This window comes from Cinclus cinclus, chromosome 2 (genome assembly GCF_963662255.1).
Source record: "Cinclus cinclus chromosome 2, bCinCin1.1, whole genome shotgun sequence".
Classification (NCBI taxonomy): Eukaryota; Metazoa; Chordata; class Aves; order Passeriformes; family Cinclidae; genus Cinclus; species Cinclus cinclus.
Window position 1 is genome coordinate 76,759,585 of NC_085047.1, and position 14,356 is coordinate 76,773,940.

General features: G+C 38.5%; 1 protein-coding gene across 1 annotated transcript in view; it reads left to right on the forward strand.

Annotated features, from left to right (window-relative positions):
• GPC6 (glypican 6) overlaps nt 1-14,356 on the forward strand; it is a 719,541-nt gene that overhangs the window by 656,431 nt on the left and 48,754 nt on the right. The window contains exon 6 of the mRNA XM_062487801.1: nt 5,981-6,124. Coding sequence (XP_062343785.1) covers nt 5,981-6,124 — 144 coding nt within the window. The remainder of the gene's footprint in view (nt 1-5,980; nt 6,125-14,356) is intronic.

The window sequence follows — 14,356 nt, forward strand, 5'->3', positions numbered from 1 at the left end:
CTCCCAGGTTATATCCATCATTTTTCATGTAAAATGGAAACACTTTACCCCATAATAAAAGGCAAAGGCTTTGGGTGTAGTGCTGTCCTCTTCTACGCCAGGCTGCAGACCTGCAGAGATGATATACAAGCAGACTTTGAATCTGTCCTCTGTCATCTAATTTTTCCCCCTTATACGTATTGACCACTTAGAGCTTTGGTGAAAAATGACAGATACCTCACCAGATGTAATGGGGTGCATGGAATGTGGGAGACCTAATGTGGGAGAAAAGTCACTCTTGTCAATTATTCTGAGATGCACTCAGAAAGTTTCAAGCAGGGTGCTGAAATCATGATCTTTTCTATTTTCTCATTCTTCAGACAATTTTGCACCTTTTATTTGACTGTACCTACTGAAAAATGTGGTGACTAGTAATCATAGCTATTTTTCCACAAGTCAATCAGTGTTTTTTTACAGTGGAAAAATGATGATGCACTAATAATGTTATGCCTGCAACATCCACATACATACAGATGGCTTTTCACTATTGACAAGCAGCCTTTTCTACCTAAAAATCTGATTGATGTCTGAGGGAAGACTCTGTGCTGTATTCAGTAGAATTTTCGGCCATAATCTTGGTTGTCTTTTAAAAGGAGCAGAAAAAAATTAAAACAAAAGGTTTCTTCCTCAAGGAGCTCTCAGTTACTTCATCCTCTCTGGAGGCAGAAGAACCAGACCTTATTTAACCCAAAACCCAGCACTCCTGTTTCAAATAGTTATATAAAATTTCCCTATTCCAAAAGTCCAGGAAAAAGCCAATGACTTAACAATTAATCAGTGGAGACAGTCAAGGCTTATTGCTTGAGTTCTGCATAAAACAAAGCATCTCTGTTCCTAGGCCATTAACTTTTCTTCTTTGTGTGATGATTGTAGTCGATTATTCCAGCACAGTTGACATTAAACAAGAGCTAGTATTATGTTAAGATCCTCCAGTTCATGCTGAGGCTGCGATCTTTCTCTGTTTCCTTGGTATTTCTCAGCAGTTTATATTGAGCACTGGCTGTCTATGAAGTCTGACCACCAATCTCTAGGCTTTTTGGCTGCTCACCTGCACAACTGTCATGTCCCTTAATGACAGGCACACACGCCCCTAATTTTGCCTCAGGGAAAGTCCCTTTCCTGACAGCTGTGACTACTGGAGATGCTTGTCAAAAAAGAGCAACTGTATAGAAAGTCACAACCCAAGGACTTTCTGCTGGAAGGATCTATGTGCTCTGAATATGCCCAAGGTTTCCCTTCTCCAAGAGAAGACAAGGACTGAGGAACATCAAAGCCAGTTTCCATAGATAGATTCACCATCTAACACCTGCAGCCATTCTTAGAGAGTTCCTTCCACAAACCAAACCACAGAGAGCGCAAAACAATGAACCTGGGCTGCCTGAGATACCTCCCAAGACATCAGTACCTTTTAAGAATAGGCTTTGCAGCCTGGGTCTACCCAGACTAAAGTCATGTTTCCTGAAGGTTGCCTCTGGCAGAGGTCAGGGTGCAGTATATTTACCTTGGATTTCTGTTTATAATAGCTGAGACAGGATATCCTCTTTATTGAAATATCTTTGTTACTCTCCAGTGACACCTTTTTGGTATTTGAACAATATAATGCCCAATTCAGTGCTCAGCAACATGTTGATTATTTCTCAGGCAAAATTTTTATGTTTTATGCATTGTTTCCCATGGTTCAGCTCATATCCAAGACTTAGTCTTTGCATACATTTACCTTATTTTCATTCTCATTCTCTCTGAGGTAATTCAGATAGTCATATTCAGAGTCATAACACATAAACATTCATTTCAGTCTTGGCCAAAACAAGCATGTTTTGAGATCCTTCACAATTTTCCCACAAGGCTGTCAGTACCAACACCTTTGATTCCTGCTTCAAGTCAAAAGGTAAATGCTACATCTGTTCTATTTTAAAAACATGAATGTTTTTGTTGATATCTGCAGAGATTGCTCATTCACAAGTGGAGGAAAACTCAAAAATCTGCACAAAAGATGTTATAACATCCTTTTTTTTTTTCAAAATGGAAAAAAATCCTAATCTGGTCGCATCAGAACAATCCTGTCTCCATTTCTGCTAAAAACATAGCAGTGAACTATTTTCTGCAATGGTCTGGTCCTAGACAGGCATGTTAGACTGCTGTAGGAGTCATTTAGCTGCCATGACCAGATTTTTCGACTTTCATATAGTCTATCCCATAACTGGGTTTCCCCTTAGTAAGTCTTAAATCTGCTTTTATCTGACTTGATGGATGTGCCATTTTAACCTATAAATACATGTTCCTTCTCAGCAATTACTTCAGCTAAATGGATGAATGAGCTCCATGGCATAGCAGACTACCTATGCATTATTAATAAGGAGGATATCTTCACAGAACTACATCCAAGGTTCTTCTTAAAATAATCCACAAGTTTCATATTAAGGAAACCTCTTCATTTATCTGTGTTCTTTACAGAGCTCTATGCAGGAAAAATATAATGGCATTTCAGGAAAAAAAATCAATGCTATTCTATCTGAAGAGTCAATGGAGCAGAATCATAGAGAGACACTCAGCTGGAAACACTGAGCACTAGCACATGGCTAAATAACAATATGACCCAAGGATTCACAGAGAACAAACTATGTCTTCCACAATAATTCTAAACTTCAAAGTCTTCTGGGAAAAAGGTTCTTTTTTCCACAGTGTGCACATCCTAGGCCTGAAGTAGATACTTCCATTTAGTCAGCTCAAGAGATTTAATTCTTCACTGGCTCTGTTGACTTGTTCTCATGGCTTGGTTCATATCCCTGACCACAGAGATTTGGTCCATTTGAGCTTTAACTGCAGTTCAGTGAGGAATGGGTTTGTGCTATAAAATCTTAACAGATGTCTCAGATATCCCAGAACAACCCAAACTACTGCAGATGCTGATGAGAGAGAAACAGAAGGAAGGTTTTGATCTCTCCTATTTTAGAAGTATAACTTAAACGTAGACATATACATAATGACAACTAAATTCAGGTTTCTTAATTTCAAATGGAATCCGCCCTGGCAATTCAGATGAAATGGACTGCACCAATTATATATAAAATACAAGTTTTTAGAGACTGGGTTTACACTACCAATTCACAGCATGCGTAATGAAACACCTGAATATTTTTCCTGAAATTGTTTGCTACCTCTGAGTATCATTGTAAAGCAGTATTTCAGGTGCTTTTTCTTAGGAAGCATTTGTCAATATTAGTTATCATCTTCACATTGTGTGTTCTGTCATTTAATAATAGGATGCAAATTTTAAAATGTCTCTTTTACACTCTAAATTCCATTACTGAATATTGTATCCTTACTGCATTTCTGTTAGGTCACTTAAAAAACAAGTTCTTTTTCTGTGATATAAATATTACTGTATAGTTTCCACTTCTGTTATTGTCTGGCTGTATGCAAATTTGTTTGTATAAAACCACTTGCTGCAACTATTTGTATGAAGATAAATGCTGCAAAATCCCTGTTGGGTTTTTTTTAGTACATTATAAGAAAGATAAAATATAAATTATGCAGACTTGCAGTTGCACCACATGGTCATACAAGTAGCTTAACAATCACACACTGGGACATTTAAGGAGACATGCCCTCACTTTCCTTTCTCCTGAGAATTTAGTTGTATGTTTTGGATAATTGTCGCTTGCTTTGTAGGCAAATACCCAGCTGCTTAATTCAGTAAATGGGATTTCATAGGCATCGAAATAAGCAATTATGTTTTTAGTGCATAACTTGTCTCAAGTCAGAAGAAAATTAAGTAAACTTTTGTATGTATAATTCATGCTCTTAACATATAAATTTCACCCTTTAAATTGAACACTATCTTACACAATCATGTGCAAATCTTGAATATTAATCTCCACTGAATTTTCTTCACAAAGGAAAAATAAGATTCTTTCCTGATGAAAGGTTTAGAGCTTTACAAGCTAAAATCAATTTTCTTGATTAAATTAATTTATTGTCCAATAGTCCCGAGGACTAGGGAGGCTTGGAACTCTTAAAACAGATATTCTTAAACCAGAACAAAGAGTATTCCACTCATAAATTAAAAATCCCAATGGCCATACAACATCTGACTTGCTGGATTTTGAACCAAAGCAGACCTGATGATGGGACATATATTTAGTATGAATCAGCTTCTTTCAACGAATTTTGAATCCTTTGGGGCCTCTAAATTAACATTAGGAAACCTAACTGAGAGCCAATTTAATGTACACTGAAAGAAAGAGAAGTTGCACCATGGACATGGGTCACTCTTCCACAGGACGCAGTCCTTCAGTCAGTCTTCTCCAACATGGGTCCCTTCACAGGGTCACAAGTCCTACCAGGAATCCTGCTCCAGCGTGGGCTCCTCTCTCCACAGGTCTACAGGTCCCTGCCAGGACCCTTCTCCAGCACAGGATTTCCCCCATGGGGTCACAGCCTCTTCTCAGGCCCCACCTGCTCTGGTGTGGGTCTGTTCCATGGGCTGAGGGTGGATCTCTATCCCTGTGATCCTCCCAGGGCTGCAGGGGCACAGCTGTCTCACCATGGGCTGTACCATGGGCTGCAGGGGAATCTCAGCTCTGGCACCTGGAGCAACTCCTGACCCTCCTTCTGCACCGACCTTGGTGTCTGCAGAGCTGTTCCTCTCACATGTTCTCACCCCACTCCTCTCTAGCCGCAATTTTGTCTGCACAAGGACATTTTTTCTTCTTAAATTTGTTATCACAGAGGCACTGCTATCATTTCTTATTGTCCCAGCCTTGGCCAGCAGAGTGTGTCTCATACAGCCAGCTGGCATTGGTTCTGATGGACATGGGGGAAGCTGCCAGCAGCTTCTCACAGAAGCCACCCCTGTAGTCCCCCCACTACCAAATCCTGGCCACAGAAACTAACATAGCCACACAAAAAGGTGGTCCTACAATCAAAACACAGCATCTGCATCCTTTTCACCCCCACAAAGCTCATTCAAACAATCTGTGTATGGCATCAGGATTTTGTATAATATGTCTTACAAGAAACTCTGACATTTAATTTTTTTTCTTTTGAATGGAGGCAAAATGATGAAACGGCCAAAATACAATGGTCACAAAACCAGAGGGGTGATTCGAAAACTGAAAAAGTTGTTATGAAAGCAAACACTAGGATTCTACTTCATGAGAGCACTTGAAAATTTTAACTCCATAGATATTCTACCTCTTTTCAGACGTGCCAAAATGCCACTGGGAAATATGCTTGATATCCAGTAGTCAAAAGTGTCCTCTGGTGTCCTTTAGTACCTTCCAGATACACAGTACTGAAACTTTTTTACCAGTGGAAGTATATGAAAAATTTCATAACCAGAACATTATTTTCTATACGGAGAAAACAAGTGTACTAGCAGAAAATAATTATCACTGTTGCTCACGGTGGTAGTCTGCCCTACCCTTCTTCTAGGGAGGGATTGGTAGGGAATGAGAAAGCTATCTAGTTACAAGACTACTTCTCTCTAAGACTACAAATAAGATTGCAAGGTAGAAAGAGCTGTAGGTAGTGATTATGGATGACCTATGATTCTGGGTAAATACCACATCTTAACAAAACTGAAAACAGTTATCAACTATGTCCTGCCACAAAGGACATCCTTTGTTACATTTTTCTTCCTGGAAAGACAGCAGTTAAGATACTTTCAGATGTTAATTTCTCATAATAATCCCCTTCTTAAATTAAGGGGCATTTAAGGTCCCTATATGTTTCTATACCTTCACCAAATGATTGATAATACTAAATTATTAACCTGAGCTTTTATGCAGGCCAAGCACTGAATTCACTAGTATAAAAATGTCAATCAAATCTTGTTTCAAGTATACAAAAGAAAGAATAAAGAGGCTAAAAAATACCAGCCTTCTTTTTTTTACGATTTTCATATAACCAACATATAACCAAGAATGTCTTTTTTCAGGTCTTCCAAGGATGTGGCCAGCCTAAACCAGCACCTGCCCTGAGATCTTCCCGTTCTGTCCCTGAAAACTTCAATACCCGGTTTAGGCCATATAACCCAGAGGAGAGACCTACAACTGCTGCTGGCACAAGTTTGGATAGGCTGGTAAGGCAAAATATTTTAAATGTTCAGATCAGTACAAAAGGCTTGACTGTATACTAGAAGGTGGTAATCTCCTGATTTAATAATTTTATGATTACTTGTTATAGTTTCATTGCCAGCTGTTCCAGCATTCAGTAAATTTTTTTTTCTCCATTGGAAATGGTATAGAATTTCATTGTAGGAGAGCAGTATGGTTCAGTTTTTATGTATTAAACTTTGCTAGAAGAGAATAAACTCTTTTCTAGAGGCCAAAAATCACATAAGCCTTTGCAAGTACTTTGCAGTATAAATTAGGTCTCGAAAGTGGTCTACAACATAATTTTATATTTTTTTTAATTTATAAAAGATTATTTATTAAGGCCATTTTTATTACCTAGTTCTTCAACTTAAGTCCTTATGCAGAGGCACCTTGATTTGTTTCACTTCTTTACTCAATTATAAAATTAACACTGCTTTATTTCCATCCATCTCAACAATTGACTTGAATCAGCTAAAATTTCAGTGATCATTAATCTTGCTTTACTTATTAAATAATTTTGGAAAAAAAAATACTTTAACATAAGATTATTTTCTTTACTACCAAACATTGGATTCACATTTCAGACTTCAATGTTGCTGCTATTTATACATCTATAGATTTATAGAGGGCTAATTACCACAGATGTTAGTTCCATCCCAGCAATCATCTCTAGGTAAAACCAATGAGTGAAACTGAAGAGCTTCTGATTTCAAAAAGCTGTATCACACACCCTCAGCTTATTGCTGCACACTTGCAGAGCGCTGGTCTGTCTTGCCAAAGAGAGCACCCAAATGTACCAATGCAGGTGAGGACCCAGATATCTTCTTGATGCCATCATTCATGTGATGGTCACAGTAGTTTCTCACAGTGCCAGGTCTTTGCAATCACTTCTGTCTATGCTGTACTCTGTGTACTCCATTCTGTCAATTTTCATGGCGACTCTATAGGAAAATAATATGGCATTTCTAGACAAGACATGGGATTACCCTGCAGCAAAAAGCATCTTTTGTTAGTTCTCTGCCCTTCTGGAAACAGTGTAACCTGGTTATCCTAAGAGAAGAAGCAGAGAAGATGCTTACCTCCATTGTAGATCCTACCACATCTCAGGCTGAAAATCTGTCTAGCAATACTCAGCCTATATTTGATGGGATCTTAATTTTACCCTTTCACTTTAGATTCAGAGAACCAGTCCTTCTGCATTGCTTGGAGCAGAGGCCTGGATCTTAATGTAGAATTGGCCATGGTGAAGTGAAAGATCACCAAAGCCTTTATGTTTCAATCATACTTTGTCAAATCTAAAGGTTGCAAACAGCTGAAATGGGAGAAAGAGCATAAAAAGGAAGGGACTGGAAGCACGTCTCATCTTGGATTAGTCTGATAATGTAAGAAGAGTTCAAGCATTTTTTAAATGAAAAAGGAAGGATTAAGATACATTATATATTGACATAAGAAGAATACTTCTGAACATATTATTTTTAAAATACTTATTTGCAAAATACTGAGCAACACACTGAATAAAGCTGAGATGTGTCCTATGCTGCTATCCTTTAAAGGCTGAAACTAATGAAAGTTGCCAATGTAGATAATTCTTTATAACTCCTAGACTTTGAAAGGGAAACATCTCCATACGATTTAACTACTTTTGTTAATGCATTATTTCAGGAAAAAAACAAGGAGTTTAATATTGTTGTTAAAATTCCTATTTCCTGTTCTTGCTGATGGCATTTAAAATAATTACTATTTATGGTCAGTTAATGATGAGTGTTGGTATCAAATCCATCTTCAAATGGCAGTGATGAACATGTTGTCTCCTTCTGGGGTGGGACCAACCATCTCTCAATTCAGAGATGGGTGCTGATCTCAGTGGAGCTAGGAAAGGTAGTTTATGTGGATTAGAGCAGATGGCCTTATTTCAGAGCTGTAATCCCTTAGCAGCTCTTGGGAAAGGTCACTGCCTGCATCTCACATCATCTTGGGTAATTTTATCCAGAAAGATATAAATGCTACATTCCTGCCTCACAGAAACACCATTTATGCTGTGTTAGAATCTCAGCTTTCCATGTGCTGAATCATTCCCTGAATGACGTATCTCTCTTCATTAACTATAGCCAGAGCTTGGAGGACCAGATTCATTTGGATACTCCTAACCCTTGCATTGTTAATGGGATGTAAGGAGGACCCCATGCACAGCAGTTTTCTTGTCTACACACTGATCATTTCTGTTGCTTGCTTCATATAAATACACTGCAATATTAGTGTTTTTTTGGTATTTTCAAACGCTTAAAGATCATTTTGATTATTATAAGAATCAAGTCTTGTGATTCAGAAGACTCTTCAGTGTTATATTAATGCTTTTAGAAGTCTATTCTGGAGTTTGTGTTCATGAAACACTGTCAGACCACTTAACTTTAAACTGTCACCACAAAGTCCAAACAAACAGTTACAAAAGCCTCAAAAGAAATGACAAACCATTCTGCTTTTGTCTGCCCTTGACAGCAGAAGAAACCCTCTCAAAAATATTTCCTCTGCACCTCAGTGTTCTACAAACACACAGCATATCTGAACCAAATTCTGTTTTAGTCCTGCTCATATCCCCACTCATAAACTTAATTCAGTTGGGCATATTTTATCAGGTATGTTGCACAAAGCAGCCCTCATAAGATGCCTACACTGAAATCACCAGGTACTGAACCCATGCGAGAAAGTGCTTCTGCATCCTTGCCTGAGCTTATGTGATTAATCCAGCTACTCCATTTTAAGAGGGAAAGTGATTTCTCTGTGTTATTGTCATAGCTGTAACAAGTAAGGCTTAACAAATAAGAAATAGATCAAAATTAATTATAAGAAATGTGGAAAATTTAAATATCCCCCAAAAGCTGTGATATATGTGGTTTTAAAACATCTGATTTATTTAGGAAGTTACGTAGAGCTTGAAAGACTTGTCTCAGCATGGATGAAAAGCATCATCCAAGACATCCTAGGGTACCTGAAATATAGGATCAGCAGAGTACTAGAGACCAGTACACTTCTAGAGCAGCAGAGGGGAGATGGCTTGAATACACTATAGAAACTCAAGCAATTCAAGATACTTATGCTCAGACAATTCAGTGACAACTTCACAGCACTGGGTCTAAAAATCAGGCTTTTTCTGAAGTCAATGGAGAGAGAAACACATGTTTGGAGAGTGATTCACCCCATCTGTTACAGACATCGCTCAAAGACTGGGAAATAAAAGACTCAGTTGGAATATCCACATGTAGATGGCCAAGACTGAAATGCCTTGGAGTATTTAAGTTAACTAACTGAGCTGAAAGACAGAGCAGTAATTTTAAATGCTTCTGCTCCCCTGAACTGGCAGCTGAATTTGGGAAAGAACGCCCTAGGGAATGTTCACTGTGAGGCAACCGAGTGGGAGAACAGAACTGAGCCCCAGCTGTTCTCTACAGGTTGCAACATGTGAAATTTAGCTGCATAAATACCTAATGATCTTTGAGATGCCTGTGCTCTTCAAGATGTCCAAGGTGAGGACAGAAGACCTGGTTGGAAGTCCGATGGAATATCTCAGAGCTGCTAAATTCACTTGCTCTGCCTAAATTTTGGTAACTGTATTCCACCTTATAGTGACTGTAACAGTAGCAAAAATTAGGATTTTCTGATTCAGTATAGAAATCCATAGTGCCGGTACCTAGAACCTGCTACCTTGATTTGAGCCCAGATGACTGTCATTTTTACTGAGAGAAATAAAGGCCTTCCTTCAGTCATCAAAGCATAGGTTTGGGCAACTGGTTTGAGATCACATATTTCTAATGCACAATTAATCTCATCCTAAAGTATACATTTGAACAGCTCAGAGAAATCTTTCCATATCCCTCTATTACAAAGTGCCAAAAAGAGACAATCTCAGTCCTGGCATCTAGTAAACACACCTGAAGATCAGTAAGTTTCCAAATTGTTAAAAATTAGTTTTAACCACTAAGCACACCTACTTCTGTAGACCATGATCTAAAGTTTCTCATTTAAAATCAACTGCTTATAAAGACTCGTTATCTTCTCTGTGGTTGCCTGTTTGGTATAACCTGTGGTTTATTTTGTTTTGTTTTGTTTTGTTTTTCTGTTCCCTGAATCTGTTTCCCTCTTGCTTCCCAGAGGACTATCTGGAGGACAATGCAACATGGTGTAAGCTTTGGTATTCTTATTCTTCACTTCATTCCCATTTGTATTTGTATGATGCTGGACAAAACACTTGTCTAAGTTTCATCTTTACCATCTTTACTTTGTGTGTGTCTTGTAGACTAAAATACTAGCAGTTCTTTCTGTAATTTTCCTTTCTAATTTAATTTTGCCAAGTGCCCAGAGCTGCTGTTGCCTTCCTGTATTTTTCTCTCACCTGAAGGATGATGCCTCATCCCCAGAAAGAACCTATGTATTCCTCCAGTGAACTAGAAACTGGTGTATGCATCCCCATAGTCTCAAAGTCCACAAGGGCATGTGGAGCAAATGCCTGGAGCAATGAAAATGAGCTCCTAGGCCTTCCTGGGTTCTCTCCCTAAAACTTCCCGTCTTGCTGGCCAATCTCCTTATGCTTTACAGCTTCATAAGTTTTTGTGGCTGTTAGAGGTCCCTGGTTCCAGACAGAAAAGCCTTCCTCAGCACAGCTCATTCAGCACAGCCCTAGGGGAAGGCAGGAACACTGCACAGATTTGCATTTAGTATGGACTTCTTAGCAGGACTAATTAGTCCACAGAGAGCACCATGCTGATACAGCCATGCTGCTTCCTGTGTTTGAGCTGCCCCAAGTACTTCTGTATCCACCACATCACTGAACAGCAGTGCTGTCTTAATTCAGCTGGAATTTCTCCCGAGAACATACTTCAGCCTGACCTGGCTGGACGTGTATAAAATAATTCCACGTTTTCTTTCAGGACGACACGGAAGTTTTCTTGATTTTTCACCAGGGAGCTGATGCACTATTAAACATAAAATACATAATGCACATGCATATTATGGGACAGGCAACTGAGAAATTGGCCATGGCATTCATGGGTGATTTGCATTCACGTACAGTACAGTGGCTGCATAGATTAGTGGATGATCATGCACCTGTCTGAGAAAGAGCACCTTTTGTGCTCTTTACCCTGGGGAGGGAATATACAGTGTCACACTTTCTGGGAGAATGTTCTTTTAGAGTCCCTTCTGATTTCTTTAAAGTAAAAGTAAAAGTCTCAATTTACATGAGGAAAATACCATGAACTACCCTTTTCAGGAATAAATGTACTCTCTTTTCAACTTTTTTTTATTCCATTGTGTTATGTTTTTTGTTACAGTGAAAAAATGTGATGGTAACTTAACATCAGTTGTAAACAACTTTTCCCCACTGCTCCAAAACAACATGAAATAGAAAGTATTACTTAAAAAATATACTCTGCTTTGCATTTTAACTATAAAAGACTAAAAGTAACAGGAATGTATTCAGATATGGATCTGAATAGGCCAGGGAATCCTCCAGGGCACTCCTAAAAGGGAAGTTTTCATTTCAGTTTTGTTAGACTCCATTTGGTCCACAATCATGAACTGTTAAATACATGCCATGGTAGCACAATTTTCCTGGGATAGGATTTTTATCCTCAAGATTTTTATTCCTCAAGAGTCCCTAGAATAAAATCCAGAAGGTATAAGTCTTAGACAGTTTAAAGTTCTGAGATTAATTTTCCAAAGATCTTCTGCATACTGAGGCCTCAGGATAAGGTACAAACAATGAGCCTGCAAAACACATTGTAGCTCTGGAGGTTTGGGTCACACTCTTAAGGCTGAAGATGATAGGCTTGCACAAGTGCTTTAGAAGTCCACTGGCTTCCCACAGGCTACTACCCCAAAACCTTTAGATGCTGTGCTGTTGGATTTAATAACCTTGTGTGATGCTAATCAGCAGATGATTCCTGAAATGTGCAGCTCCTCCAGTTTTACATTTTGCATGTTTAGACAGAGCCTTGTTTCTTATTAGCAGTTTGGAGGCAATATGCAAAATAAATAAATATGTTTTACCACATTCATAGGTGTTAGATTTAGGCTTTGATTGGTTCTTCAAAAATAAGAGTTTGCTTAGTATCAAGTTCTCTTTAGTCTCGGTTTCTGTCTCACAGCAATATCTAAGTTTAAGACTGCGCAGTCATTTTTCACCCCATGGTTAATACCAGTTCCAGGTGGCAAAAATGGATGAATGATGGTGGCTGTCAGAACCCTCCTGGGAGACCTGACAGAGTTCTGTTTTTAAAAATGGTGATATTATTCCATCCCCCAGGTGAATGGTTGTGCATGCTGCTGTATCTGATGCGCTGCATTTTGAATGTGTGTGAGGTGGTTGCTAAGACAGGGCTTTGTTACAGTGGTTTCCTCTGTCTTCAGGTGGAGTGGTCTGCCTGCTGCTCAGGCCCTGAGTAGCATGGGCAAGGAAAGGCTGTCTCCTAACAGTGACAGGAACCTCAGATATCTACCTTAATTAGTTGTCAAGGAAAATGCACAAAGCTTGACTGCCATGCAGTTTCTGCCTTGCCTGAAGTGTGGTGTCTTGTGGAACACAGTGCCTGCTTGATCATCTTCTAAAATGGACTTTTTAGTACTAATTGAACTTCCTGTACCCAATGGGTGTGAAGACCCACTGAGAGTCATCATCTCATTTCCAGGAAAATCTTAGGGGTGTGAGTGTGAGTGGTAGTATGGATCACTGTTAGAGGGGTGGGGAATACAAAACCTGTAGATAGAATCCACTCCTGGTGATTACCAGACTTTCGGGAAATAGTAAGATGAAGAAATGGCAGTCATGGGTTTTCACCTGGTGTATATTGAAAAATTATGTGATTGCTGAACTTGGCTGTTAGGGTAAAGAAAAGTAAGATATCTAGGCTAAGGTTTGCACATCTGTGCCCTATCAAACCAGATAAACATGAAGTGGGATATATTTGTCCTAACTTTTCATGTTTCTAGTGTTGCAATCAAAGTCTGAGCTATCACTTAATTTCTTTACTAATAGATGGAAATAGCACCTCCAGAGCTTGCCTAAAATATTCATTTAGAGAAGATAAGAATCTGAATTACCCCCTTCTCCCCACTGAGGGTGAATAGAATCTGGATGATTAATTCAAAGATCCACTTTGTAGATGTCTAAATGTAACCATAATTCTTGGTGTTGGAGCTAGGCTCTATGAATCAGATGTGCACAAAGGAGATTTTGGTCTATAAGATATATTAATACATAGTTCTTATCATATTGCTAATCATACTCATTGGCATGGTATCAATGGGTATCTAGAAGGATAGCAAGTATCAAAAAAAAATTGTGGATTTGAAGGCTGCATGACTTCAATGGAAATTTCACCTTGTAAATCTGGATTAAAATCTACTTCCTTCTATTTAATGTTTTAGCTTCTGCTCAATAAAGACTAGGGTTTTTTTACAATATACAGAAAGTTTATATTACCAACCTCTGGAAGATTAATCTAAGCAGGAAATACATTTGCACTGCTCTTTCAGCTGGAAAATAGATCACATTTCATTTCATGTGTCTGTGTATGAATCTGTGCAGAAGGAAAAGTCAATTCTTAATGTTCTTGTTCAAGATAAAGAAAGTAACTATATACACAACTTCTGCATTTATTGTTTTGGTATCATATTAGGAAATAAAATATGGTTTAAAAATTAGTGGCAGGGTTTTTGTTGCCACTTGCAGTGCATAAACCATGCTCATTTAGATGCTTCCAAGTAATATGACAGTAACAGTGACAGCTGTCTGCCTCCCTGGAAGGTGTTACACTGTGATGAATTCTTGCATTGTTAAGATGAGTGCAGCCAACAAGTTTTCATAAAAAATGGGTTTGTTATATATTATCTGTTCATCTACCACTAGAGAATTAGAAGGTCCTTTTTCTGCAAGTGACTACAGAACATAAAACGTCTTTCCACAACAAAGTCAGCTGTGTACAAATGTACATGCCAAGAGAGAAATTAAAGCTTTGGTGATTTCTAAATTAGTTGCAAATATTGTGAATCTCACTCTCCAAAGAAAAACATGTTTTATGCTTTTCTGGCATATTAGATTCCTCCAGCCTTTCCAGATTATTTTGTTGGACACATGGCTATATTGTGAACTCGTAACTGGAGTGTGCAGTGCTGGACTCCACTTAGAGCAAATAGCAGGTTACAGCAGACTGAAACTGATTTCC